General features: G+C 40.3%; 1 protein-coding gene across 1 annotated transcript in view; it reads left to right on the top strand.

Moving 5' to 3' along the window:
- veph1 (ventricular zone expressed PH domain-containing 1) overlaps window positions 1–14,226 on the top strand; it is a 75,240-nt gene that overhangs the window by 1,294 nt on the left and 59,720 nt on the right. The window contains exons 2-4 of the mRNA XM_056374848.1: window positions 7,665–8,310; window positions 8,482–8,700; window positions 11,105–11,279. Coding sequence (XP_056230823.1) covers window positions 8,173–8,310; window positions 8,482–8,700; window positions 11,105–11,279 — 532 coding nt within the window. The 5' untranslated portion in view covers window positions 7,665–8,172. The remainder of the gene's footprint in view (window positions 1–7,664; window positions 8,311–8,481; window positions 8,701–11,104; window positions 11,280–14,226) is intronic.

The following is a 14,226-nucleotide window of genomic DNA, read 5'->3' as shown; positions in this document are numbered from 1 at the left end:
GTAGTATGTAGCTTGCAAGTTTTTAATTAAAATTTTTTCATGTGATTCTGTGTCTGAAAAGGTATATATTATCTTGGCATGAGGACACACTCAGTTTTTCACTTCAGAGATGGTTAAACTGGGTTTATGTGAATTCATGGCATGATGGCATTTAGGTGTTTTCAGCTACCAAGAAAAGGAAGTTGTCTATATTTTTAGCAAACAAATTGATGTATTAAGACAATGGTTTTTACATGGTATACACCCTCCAAGTGAAAGCAGTGATCCATTGTTCATTTCTTCTATTCAGTTTGTCACTTACTCAGAACACAAGAAATCTAAATAACGTGGAGGAAGCAGGTTATTAAAAGATTTCTAAACTTAGAAACCTATTAAACATGTATTGAGGATATTTGAAAGCAGCTCACTATTAAGAATGAGGTCCTAACGTTTTTGCGCTGAATGTATTCCTCAAAGCCTCAGTCCTGGGTGAGACCCATAGTCTATACGCTGAAACCAGAACACGCTTCCGTTCAGCTCTCAACTCCAGACTCTGGGTTTTGGGCTGCGGAAGGCAGCGGGGAGTAATGAATAATGGATGGTTTAGGAAACGTGCGTGAATGTTAGTTGGCTGAGTGTGGCGGTAATGCACTAGTCCAACTAGCACTTCTCTCTGCTGTGGAAATCCTCTCAGCAGTCATGAGTCTCACAGGTCTGCAGAGCCAAACTTGAGAGCAGAGAGAACCCTCCCTCCCTCCACACTCTAGACTGGATTCACTGCTATTTGACACAGTTATGCCTGCTGAGACACACACACACACACACACACACACACACAACACACACACACACACACACACACACAAACAAACACACAAATTGAAAAAGGGAAAGACGTCAGTACAGCTCAGTCTATAGAGACTTCTATTATTATTATTTTCCCCTATCTGGGACTGAAATTAGTTTCACCTTGGAATCCAGCACAGTGGCTCCCTAAATATATTTCTGTATGACCTATCTGGGTTAGAGCTGAGTTTGAATAGTGTGATTCATTATACTGCTGTTATGGAAAAAAAAAAAACTTCTGCTCTGAAGGGGAAACCAAAAGGAATGTGTTGCTTGTCTTTCTCTTATATGATAGTAAACTAAATGTTTTTGGCTTATGAAGAGAAGACATTTTTAAGACCGTTTGGTCGATTTGGTTGATCGTTTTGTTTAGTCTATAAAATGTCACAAAATTGTTAAATAAAGCCAGACTCGGCTTTATTTAACAATTTTGTGACATTTTATAGACTAAACGATTTTTAGATCAATTGAGAAAGTAGATGAAATGATAATGAAAAATAATTATTTGTTGCAACCCTGGTAAAATGCCAGAAAATAGTAAAAAATGTCCATCACAATTTTATATTCTCATATATAATAAATCCTAACATTTGAGAATAGAATCATTGAAATGTTTGTTGATTTATTTTCAATGAACTGACTCTTTGATTAATAGATTAATCAGCTAACCGTTTCATCACCACATGAACACAGTGTAGGTCTTTGTTAGACAGCATTAGATTAGAGCCAAAGTGTGTACATTTTGGAGGATAACCACATGTACAGAACCAATATATCATTCTCTGTGTGTGTCTGAACAATTTTTAACTTATCTCTTTGCTATTCATAACATATCTGCTCTTTCCATCCGTAAATGTCACATTAAGTGCTCCTGTGGTCTGCTTCTGTTTGCTCTTATCGGGTCAACAGCGACCACTCTTGAGAGAAAATGAGATGTTCGCTCCCATGCTTTCCGCCTCATGCTCAACCTCTGTTTTTTCCCTCTGTCTCTCTGTCACTCCGTATTTCCTACTATTCTGTCTTTCTTTATCTCTCACTGGCTTCAGTGTGTTTTACAGTAGCTGTTTTCTACAGCTCCTGTCATACTGTAATTCCCAGTCGTCGCTTCACAGCTGCATAACTGCAGGGCATAAATAATGGAGAACTTTCCCTTTCTTCCACACACACACACACACACACACACACACACACACACACATTATACTATACACTCTCACAATATGTTCCTATGCTAAACCTCAGGGGTCTATCTTCAAGAAGTCTTAACTGAGTCTCTTCTCTGCGGCAGTATGGACCCATTTCCAAAGAAGTCTTTAGGGTGTCTCTTCTTTGTGACTTCTTCATCTTACTTATTCATGCAATTCATGGCATCAGTTACATAACCGACTGGCCCAGTTATAAGAAATAACGACTAACTTAACCAGCCTTTAATCATACCAGTCATATGTAAGGTGGATTTCTGCTCAGCGTATGACAAGACGATATTTGAGGGCCAAAACATATAGTAATATTTGTTTGTTTTTCTTCCTGTTGAATTATCTAAGCTTTTTGGAATAAAAGAAGAGAATGAAAGAATTCTTTGTGCTGGTCAAAATATAAACACTCATTTTAGGTACAGTGGACTGTAATGGAAACAGGTGAAGTGGGATTTACTCAAGAAGGGCCATTAAACCACCTGATCATTTGTCAGATCAGCTGAGCACGTACATGTTTATCTTTCACTGTGCTGTTCTATAAGTAAAAACTATTTTTACAAGCACTTCTTTGTCATGCTTGCGGCACGGCTGTAGGGATGGCAGTGTCAGCTGTTCTGTCTGTTGATTAACCACTGTGATCCAGACTTTAACATTTCAACGATTATTGGATGGATTGCCATGAATATTTTTTACAGGTATTCGTGGTCCTCAGAGGCTGAAGCCTGCACACTTTTGTGATCCTTGACCTTTTTCTGTTCAGGGATGGGCTGTATCTCTCAGCCTCCTCCAACTTTCCCAACAACCGACAGCAACAAGTCCCATAAACGGTTGACTTTTGCTTTGTAAAAATCTCACTAACACACTTGAACATCAGTGCTGTGTTTTCGGTTCCCACTAAGTTTACTTTAGTGCCCTTTTTTGAACACATGCTCCATGTTTTCACATTATTGGAGGCGTAAAAAGCAAACTCTGATCTGCCAGTTAATACCAAAGTTAATATTCCATTTTTAAAGTATAGTTACACTGGCAAAAGAGCGAAACATATTCAGTACCAAGCCCCATAGCCTTATTCATATGAACAAATATAAATCAAATCCGGAGGATGTTTTCAAAGCGTTTTCAATCTTCAGAATGATGGCCAGTTGGGCATATTTATCTTTGTCCTAATGTGTTAGATGAGGAACTTCAAACAGTTTTTTGAAAAGCAGCTTTCCAACAGGGTTCAAGCTGCCTCTACTCCAAACCCCCTCCCCTCCATCCTCTCTTCCCCCATACTCTCAAATCCACATAATAATTATGTGCATAAATAAAGAAGAAAATAAGATAAGAAAGACAGCGGTAGAAATAGACTGGGGAACTTCTCTGTAAGTGTGGCGGAAAGAAAGAAAGGAAAGATGAGAGAAATATTTCTTCCTCACTCTGCTTCTTAATTCGCACACACTCAGATATGAAGAGAAAACAGTGGAAAGCAGTTTTCTTTTTCTTCTGTAGTCCCCTTCTGTCTTTCCCTTTCACCCAGCTCCTTTCTAAAATATGTGTGTGTGTGTGTGTGTGTGTGTGTGTCTTTGTATGTGTGTGAGATGTCTTGCAGGCCGAGCAGGTGCACATTACACAGAAGGATAGGGCCGACTGAGCAGAGAGAGAGAGAGAGAGAGGGAGAGGGAAGGAGAGAGAGGGAGAGAGACATGGAGGGAGGGGGTGGTCAGTCTTATAGGTCACACAAAAGAGCCAGTGTTTTCTCCCCTCTCTCTCTCTCTCTCTCTCTCTCTCTCTCTCTCTCCCCCTCTCTCCCTGAGTGCTGAGTGAAGACAGTAGTGGCAGAGGTAGAGTAGCGAGAAAGAGAGAGAGAGAGAGAGAGAGAGAGAGGCCCTTCAGTCACATTGTCCTCACATAGCCCCTAACCCTCACACTGGCCCCCCACTAGGCACCCCCTGTCACCCCTCACTCAGTGGCCTCCTCTCAGCTCTCCTGCAACATGTGGATGTGTGCGAGAGCTTTACATCCAGCTGAATTTCATGTTGCCAAACTATTTGCAGAAGTATGACAGACAACAAGAAATAAAGTTAAACAAAAAAAAACACAACTCAGATATGCATTTCACTGTCTCGTGTGTGTGTGTGTGTGTGTGTGTGTGTGTGTGTGTGTGTGTGTGTGTGTGTGTGTGTGTGTGTGTGTGTGTGTGTGTGTGTGTGTGTGTGTGTGTGTGTGTGTGTTTAAAGGCTGCATTCCTGAGCTTGCTGAGCCGTAGCTGGGTGATTAATAGCAACTAGCTGATTGTTTAAGAACTGAAATTCCTCAGGCTCATTTTTTCCTCTGCTTTCACTCACACACATACGCACACACACACACTCAGTCACTCATTCATGCATGCTGGCACTCAGTCACTCATGTGGGCTGTGTCATAGTGAGAGCAGGAAAGGATACAGTAAATAAGGTGAAGAGGATGGCGTGTATACATATACTGAATCTGTGTGCAGGTGTGTGTGGGTGCGTGTGTGTATGCGAGTGTTTTTGAGGCAGTCGGGTAGAATAATGGAAACTCAGTATGTGAGTTGTCTGCAGGTTACACAGGGAATTCAGGACACCGAAACATTATCCACTTCTGGCTTTCTCTCTCTCAGGTTCCTTGTCTCTGTCTACTCCTCTGTTGCTTTCTCTCTTTCTCTTTCACTCTGAGTGTGTGTGTGTGTCCAAATATCATTTCTCCCCTTTGACTGTATGTGTTTCTTTTTATGCCAGGGCCAGGGCCAGAGGCATTATGTTTCCGGGTTGTCAACAAGCAATCCATCTGCTCATAGGTCCGTCATGTACATCCTTCCCATTCTCATAAACGCGATATCTCAGGAACGCGTGAATATCATCAAATTTGACACAAACTTTCACTTTGACACAAGTATGATTAGATTTTGGTGGTTGAAGGTCAAAGGCCAAGGTCACTCTGATCTCTCATAACACATTTTTGGCCTCTTGAATATGATATCTCCCTTATATCCCTTGAGAGAATTTCCTTAGATTTGTCACAAACATGTTCTTAGCTATAACTCTTGAAATCATATGCTAATTCTGACACAATTTAACACTACTGTCTAATAGGACAAAGTTATGACGTGATGACATTTTATATCCAAATGGTCAAAGGTCAAGTTCACTGTGACCTAATAATGTTCTACAAAAACATTTTTGGCCATTATTCAATGCTGTAACTCAGGAAGGACAGATTGTGACTATATTTCGTGAAACTTGTCTGGTTGGCAGAGTCATATAACTGCGAGGTGGTAATTCTAGTTATGGTTGTTGTTGTCTCTGTCTGATCCTCTCCATCTCTTCTTCACTGTGTCTTTCCCTCCCACCTACTGGTACTTTACTTTACTACTGTTTTCTTCGTTCTAAACTTCTTTCTTTTGACTTTGTATGTTTTCTTGCCAAATACATATAGTATAGGGATGGGTAACATTTAAAACAAGTGCAGATGCGATACCAGAGTTTTGGTACCAATATTGTGAAGACTGTAATCATGTATTCCTAATTAAAAAAAAAACCCTCAAACTTCTGAAATGTTAAATTCTGTGTAAACACATACAGCCATACACTAACTTTGCATTAATAAATAAATTACCTAAAAATAGAAAAAAATATTTTTGAAAAATTGGAAATGGTCTAATTAAAGAAGAGTATAAATCTTAACAAGCATTAAATGCCAACTGTCGGGACCTGACAATTTGTGATACTCAACACTTTCAACACATTTCATATTTAGCTTCAATACCGAGCCCTTCTTCAAATGTATTCTGTCAGTACATATACAATATGTTGCAGGTAACTGGTGATTGATACCCCTCCAAAACACTCATACAGAAATAGCTCTGATTGTTGCTTTGATTGCTCTCAAGCGCTGATTGTTGTTCTACACAACAGTGGTAATAGGTTTGTGTGTGACTCTGTCTGTGTGTGACAGATAAATCTCTTTGCTCTGTGTTTATGGTTGTTTTGTTGTTATGCTCCCAACGGGCCTGGCTTGGACCAATAAGAATTCCCGATGTGGTATCCCGGCAATGGGAGGGTTTCCATGGCCATCACCGGCTTGGCAGGAGAGATAACGGTCTCCCTAGTGCTCCGCTTTGTGCTTTCCTTTGGTCTAGCTTGGGCTCGCTCCAAATCTAGCTTTCAGTGAAATGGTGTGAGGACGAGATGTCGTCTGATTGTGGAGGGAAGCGGGTGCAGAGAGCAGACAATGACACAGATACATATGCTTAGCTGCTCATCCTCTGAAAGGATCCAGAGTTCAGCTCTGAGCAAAGTCTTCATGATCACAGGCAGCAGACAGGCTGGGTGGCTGCTTTGAAGAGAAAGAGTGTGTGTGTTTCCTACTTGCGGAATGCTTCTGTAGCATCACAGGTAATGATAAGGTGTATGTTTGTACTATACGTGGGAGGACAGGTGTGGAAGCCAGGGATATATCACACTTTTAGAAGCAAGCATAGTGTGTGTGTGTGTGTGTGTGTGTGTGTGTGTGTGTGTGTGTGTGTGTGTGTGTGTGTGTTGTGTGTGTGTGTGTGTGTGTGTGTGTGTGTGTGTGTGTGTGTGTGTGTGTGTGTAATCCTCTACCTATCAGGCGCCCCTTGTAGTGTTAATGTTTTAATGTTTAATTGAGGCTGTCAGGAACAGCGATAATGGCAGGTAAATGGTTAACCTCGTACACTTGGAATCCCACAACTCTAACTTCATTCATAACACATTATAGTAGAAGACTGCATACTCTCAATGAACCATTACATGGATTTCTATTATTAATAACTACTAGCACTAGAAATCATAGTTAGAATATAACAAGTGATAAAAAATATTAAATATATTGAGAACGTTTTTTGAAGATTGTTCATGCTATTTTGCGATATTCTTAACAAACCCATAATTTATAAGATTCACTGGACTAAACAGTGTGATTTCACCCGCAGACACTCTGGTTTCAGCCAGTATTATTTTCACCCGAAATGTCACTGAGGCTGCACTATTTAAACAAACTCCTCTGCGACCTGGAAACAGTAGTCACACATTCCCAGAGTACATACATGAATGTGTATGCATTTTGCTAGGTATGTCTGATTTTCTGGCAGATATGTCAAACATTACCAAGGAGTCATTTATCACCACATATTAACTTACACTTGCTGCACCTGTAGAAAGAGGAGTAAAAAACTAAAGGAAAGGAAAAGTTTTGGAAAAAGCGATATGGACAAGGGTGAAAAACAATGTGCTCATTTGCTTTCTTGCTGAGAGTTAGATGAGGACATGGATACAAAACTCATGTTTGTGCATTTAATATGGAACTACAGCTAGCAGATTGTTAGCTTAGCTTTTCATAACGAAAGGTAACGCGGGTTCCTTTGATATTGACTTGCATCCACTTCTGTTAATCTGTTTCTTGGCTGTCCAAGTTGGTCAAGTATGTTTCTTGAGACCTAAAAATCCCCCCAAAAATCCATATTAAACCACCACAGCTTCTATTACTGACTCAGAATTGATTTTCTCACTCTCGGCTGCTCAGTCATTCTTTCCATAATTTGATTTTGTATACAAAATGAATATCTCAGCATTTAGTTTATTTAATCTTGCTCTCCCTCTCTTCCCCCCTCTCTCCTTCAGGACTCTTCTTTAGAAAGAATGCCTTCTCCAGAATATGCCTTGTCTCCATGGTAACAGGCCTCAGGCAGACCCAGAAAAACATTGGGCCAAGCAGGTCCCACTCCTGTCCAACCTACCTGATCCTGGATTGTATTGAAGAGGATTTAAACGAAGAGAAAATACAATAAATGATTCCCAACGTATTATTCATATCCCATTTTCTCTTTGTATTATGCCAATTGCAGTGCTCTTTCAGGAACCAGGATGCTTAAAATCGTGCCTGAAAATGAGCATCTGTTTTAACTTGATGTACTTTTAGAAAGTATTACTTTCTACCGTTTTGGGATCACGATGCAAAGGACTCTGTAAACCAATTTAGATGTTTTCCTAAAACCAAAAGGTGAAAAGCTGCTGCCATAATTCAAGATTTTCCTGGAGTGTTATGTCAGGGATTTACTCATTCTCAATTAAAGAATCATAAACTGGACAGGAACAGTCCCAAACTGGTCTGTCCTAAACCAGGACCAGGATGCACCAGCTGTTCAGCCAGGTTCTGGGCCAGAGGGATCTGTCCAGAGCTGGGGATCTGTTCTCTCTGGAGGACACAGAGATCGAGGACTGCCTGTCTCAAGCACTGGACCAGATCAAGGCCATCTCCTGCTCACCGGTGAGCAGCCGTTATTAGACAGGAAAAACCAACACACATAGACGATACTTACAAAATATTTTAGAGAAAATGTCAGTTGAATTCATTATTTATGATCTTATCCATAATTCATCTCTTTTGTCCTTAATTTATCATTGTACCCTTAATTTTGCATCCTATTACTGTCTGCAGGACTATTTGACCAATGACAATGACCAGGCGGTGGTGGAGATTTGCATAACGCGCATCACCACGGCCATAAGGGAGACAAGCTCCATCGAGCTACACAGTGTGGCACTGGTGGGGCTGTGGGAGTCGTGTCTGGAACATAACCTCACCCCACAAGGTGAAAACACAGAGGACACCCCGCATGCCAAGATAGCCTCCGACATCACCAGCTGTATCCTGCAGGTACATACACACACACACACACACACACACTAGACATTGTTTTGTAATGGTGTATTCCAGGGACGAATACTTCTTTATTTGTTTTTCCTGAAACATAAACTACACATACGTATGTTGCAGGGGGGTATGATGTGGCTGAGTAGCCTAAATTTAGTGATTTTGATTTGTCCCATTAATCATCTTGTGCCTGTTAAGATTTATCTTGTGATCCGTTGGAGGGGTACTGACCCCGTGTTGGTTTAAATCTACAAACAAATACTTGAAATGTAATTTGTTTTTTTAGCTCCACTATATTTTCTGTGGTATTTTTTCATAACAGTGTAGATATAGTGCAAACATGACCCACAGTTTTTAAACTATTTAAAATATCAATGGTAAACATCAGCTTGAAAGGCATTCTGGGTGTTCTGAAGAAGAAGTAGATACGTATCAGATTGATGCTACATCATGCAACATATCCAAAGGTGGATTTTTGCCTTGGCTAGCAGATACACTTTATGTAATCACTGCTGCAGGGCTTCAAAATGTAAATCTAAATCTTGCCTGCCTTTCCCCATCAGACCTCCACAGCTAAAAGGCTTAAAAGCAAAGGGACTCTCTCTCTCTCTCTCTCTCTCTCTCTCTCTCTCCTCCACCTTCGCTCTCTCTATTTCTCCCCCTATTTCCTGTTGGAATGAGAATGTGCTTAATACCACCGTAATGAGACTGATTCTTGTAGAAAGGCATGTGCGCACACACACACACACACACACACACACACACACACACACATACACACATAGAGGTGAGACGAAAACTTCTGACAGCTCTGACAGCAGCTTCTGGCTCTGATGTCCTAACTCCCAACAGTTATCAGGAGAGCACTCTCTCTCTCTCTCTCTCTCTCTCTCTCTCTCTCTTCTCTCTCTCTCTCTCTCTCTCTCTCTCTCTCTCATTCCTCTCTCTGTCACTGTTACTTTTTCTGTCTGGTTTTTTTTTCTTTCTTTTCATTCTTTCTATTTTTACCATCTCACTTTTTCTGTCTTACCTTCTCTTACCCTCCAGTTGACTTGATCTCTTCTTGGATCTCTTCTACTTTCTCTGTCATTTTGAATCTACAGATGCACAGACAATCTTCTTTACCCTTCCTCTGAAACTCCCACAGCACAGAGGGGAGGTAAGAGAGAAGTGAGCAACAGACAGTAGGAAGAGGGGGTTTTCATCGGCAAACTGTTTGTCTGTAACACACACAATTAATATGGACTCCTTGATCTGCACTGTGCCTGACATTAAAGTGACTCTCCCTGGTAAGATGAAAGCGAGAGAGATGGGACAGATAAATAAATCTGTACATCCATACACAAGGAACCTCCTACGGGGCAAAAATGTATTGAGGAATCTAATGACTTACTGACTTACATCCACTGCTTACATTATGTGTTTACCTCTCAAATACAGACTAAATGTTAATTTTTGATGATTTCTTGCATGCACACATATTCACATTAAATTAGGTCCTGCCAAACAAATGTAGTGTGATGCAGATTGATAGATTGTCAGATGGATTACCTTGACGGGCGGGATTATAACTTTTGTGGATTCATTGTCTGCACTGCCATCATGTGGTCGAACGGAGGCATCACGGACAGAAAGAAAGAGAGTACAATTCTTCAACTCTCAAATATCAACAGTAAACATTAATTTGTATGGCATTCTGGGTAATTATGAAGGAGATAAGGAAGGTTGAAGTTGAAAGTGGGTACATAAGTATAAAATATATAATATCCAAGTTGTGCAGTGAACATCAGATTAATAATATATCATGCAACATATCCGAGGTGGATATCTGCTGTAAGAGCAAATCTACTTTATGTAAGCACTGCCAAGGGGCTTCAAAATGTAAATCAAATTTAATTTCTTTTTTTTATGCGGGTGAGGAGGGGTTGGTTGGTGGGTTTCTGCAGCTATCTCCTTCAGCTCTCTCTTCCACACAAGAACATGTACATGTTCATGTTCAAACAGATTTGGTATCAGACTCTCCAGTTGAGGGTGCTAGTGCATCTCTAACCCCCTTCCTCTTGCTTCATTCAAACTTATTTCAGCCTATGCATTGTCAAATACAACACATGCTCCTTTGCTTCTCTCTCCACTTGCATCACATAGTAAATGCACACAATTTAAGTCTTAATACCAGTTTCTGTCTGGCACTCATTGTACTGCTTCATGACAGTGTTACTTACTGCTACTTCTTATTGTTTGAAATCACTACATAAGAGAATATTTATCAATTTGCACCTAGAAAGAACAGGCACCTGCTGTTGTTCTTGGCCATTGCAGATAATAAGAAATAAAGGCCACCAATCAGCCACAATGTTGTATGACTATTGCTTTCTCCTCAACCTTCTCTCTACTTGTGTCCCCTCAGAACTACAGTTGTCCGTCGGTCATGGTGCTGGCTGTCCCGGTGGCGGTGCGGTTCCTGCAGAGAGGGAACAGGGAGCTGAGTAGGAACATGTCCAGTTATCTCTCCCTGGCTGCTATAGCCAAGGCTGATCTGTTGGCTGAACACACAGAGGCCATAACACTCAGCGTGCTGGGAGGTAAGACACGCTAACACAAACACACTCACGCACACTATGCAAAAACAAATGATGAATATTTCTGTCCATATGCACACTTTCCATACATATTATCATACATGCACACAAACACATGAACAGAATTTAATCCTTATCCTGCCATACCTCAATAGCTGTTGCTGTTGAAAAGGGGAAAGTGACATTTAAACTCTTGTTTCTGTGATGTCCAAACTACAGTCTGGCTGATTTGTTCTCTATAAATGTGGTTTAAGCATTTGCTTGTGTTGTTAGCGAGTTTTACCCTTTCAAATCCAATGGCTCTCATCTCCTCTTCTCTCACTCGATTTCTGCTGCCCCATTTAGATACAGATCTTCTCACACACTTAGGAAAATGTGTGTGTGTGTGTGTGTGTGTGTGTGTGTCTGTGTGTGTGTGTGTGTGTGGGCGTTTGTCTCTTTTGTAGAGACTATAAAGAGAAAGAGAGGCACAGAAAGAGCTTTGTAGGAAAGCTCTGCTTAAGAATGAACATTAAAAGGATTCTCTGACAAGGCCATCGTAGGCGCCATTGTTTGTTTAGTTGTAGATGGTTGACGTGTGGGTTTGGCTTGTAGAAATAGGACTTGTTTACTCTCACTGTTACTAGACCTGCAACAATGAGATCAACTGTTTTACTGGGGTGGAAAAAGGAATTACAGACGTAATCATTAGTTGTAGTAGCAAATCGCAGTCTTATCCTATCATAAGCTGTGGTGAATGCTATTATAATGATTGCCAGCTCATTGAGGATGATGATGATGGTAAATAACAGCTGTTACAAATCATTGTTTTCCCTGATGGCACTTTGATGCAGAATGGAAATTCATACGTAAGAAGTACTTATTATGTGGAGAAAAGGACAAGTGCTTCTTTGTCTTTCTGTCACTCTAACTTTGCACTCTCAACTTGGCTTTATTTTCTCTACCTTCTGATTAGAACATATAAAACAAGATTTTACACACTGTTGTTTACATCTCTTGTGTTATTCTAGTCATCAACTTTTCCACTTATCACACAAACATAGATTTGGCTACACACTGACAAAGTCAACAAACCATTTGTGCATTTAGCCCCACAAGGATTAAATTTCTAAATACTTGAAGATTTTTTTTCCAATGACCAAATAACACACATGTGGCTACGATGTGCGAGGAAGTGCACGTATCCTCGAAAAGCAGAACTAATGTGATAGATCAAAAATCCTCCAGGAGTGAAATTGTCTTCAGACATTGATCTGATTGCTAATTTCTTCATCTTCTTAATGGTTAAGGTTAGAGAGCAGAACACAGCTGACCTCTGGTCAGTGGTTAATGAAAGCTTTTTTCTGCCCTTTTAACCTTTTCAAGCTTATTAGTGCATTGTAGGTTAAAGGTCCATAGTTAGGACTACCTGACGGAGATCTGTTTATCCCTGAGGCCTACACACACACACACACACACACACACACACACACACACACACACACACACACACACACACACACACACACACACACACACACACACACACAGGCTGCATTAACATCATGGGTTTGCTGCACAGGGGTTCAGTTAATAGCATTTACTTTCTCCTGAAATAATTCAATTCCACATTATGTGAACATGATTTTGTGTCGCTCAGTTTGCTCAATTTGCACGTGCAGGTGTGTTTTTTCTCTGTGAATTAATCTATGTGTTTGGCAACATGCTGAACTAACACCTTACACACATATACACACACCAGCTCGTGATGCTAATCGCCTCATGCAACACCAGAGTGAGGAGCCCACCATGTTGATGCTCCCGCCGAGCACTTTTTTTGCCAGCAGCTCGGCACATGAAACAGCTTAGCTCTCTGCTGTCTGGTTGATTTTACCACTGAGCTGTTGCCAGGTTTTGGGTTTGGAGCATTAAATAGTTGGAAGACACTTTACACCTTTGGTTCCTAAAACTGTTGGTGAAAATAGAGATGGCGGTCTGTGCCAATGGAAAAACAGAAATCAGGTGTTTTTCTGATTAGAGTAGTTATATGAGACTAAAAATGTGGGTATTTTGTTTAAAATTAGTCAATGTGGCTGAATGTTGATGTTGGAGTTGCATTAAGATGCAGTGCCTCTAACTGCTGGTAAATGTTGACTGAAGACAGAAACACCACAACTTTTCACTAGGAATACAAAGCCATATTGTCTTGTTACTGTGAAATCTTTGACCACTAGTATCTCTTTATAGGTAGGTTCATGTTTGGAAAGGCCTGTTTTTTTTATTACATTTTGAATTGTATACTCAACAAATAAGGTACTAATTCACATTTTTCTCCTTTTATATAGAACCTTTGTGCAAATTTTCAATGAATCATGTCACGAAATATAAAATATGAATGTATAAAATACAAAAAGACATATCAAAATCCGTTTCTAACCATAGGCCTAATAGATATAGGCTAAAAGGTGGATACCTTAACATCGTAGCTGTCCGGTGTTTTCTTGGTGCTACTTTGAAACTGATAAAGTACAAACTAACAATGTGAGCTCAGAATATTTGTGTTTGCCCTTTCTCTTACTCTCACAAGCCTTTATGCATTCAGTATTACACCAAAGTCAAATTCAGTTCATTTCAGAGACTGAAGAAGAAAACAGAAGTCCCACACTGTGTGTATCAGTGTGTTATTTTCATGTTTTTCATTTTAATGTTTAAATTTGGTTGCCACACACACGTAACAAGTTCCTGAATGTCATCCTGAATGTTTCCAATACATTTATTTATATATAACACCTTCACATAACACACATAAAATCCCTCTATGGGATCTATTGGGCTCAGAAAGGATCAGAAATAAACAGTGAGGGAAGAAGAGGAGAAAAAGATGGGACAGATAGAAAGTTCTATGGAAATGTGCGTTAAAGCTTCCAGTGGCTGTGATGCAGCTTGACAGGGAGGGGCGGGGTGAAGTGAT

Source organism: Seriola aureovittata, chromosome 4 (genome assembly GCF_021018895.1).
Source record: "Seriola aureovittata isolate HTS-2021-v1 ecotype China chromosome 4, ASM2101889v1, whole genome shotgun sequence".
NCBI classification, from domain to species: domain Eukaryota; kingdom Metazoa; phylum Chordata; class Actinopteri; order Carangiformes; family Carangidae; genus Seriola; species Seriola aureovittata.
Note: the sequence above shows the minus strand (reverse complement) of the source record. Positions and strands in the feature narration are given on the sequence as shown.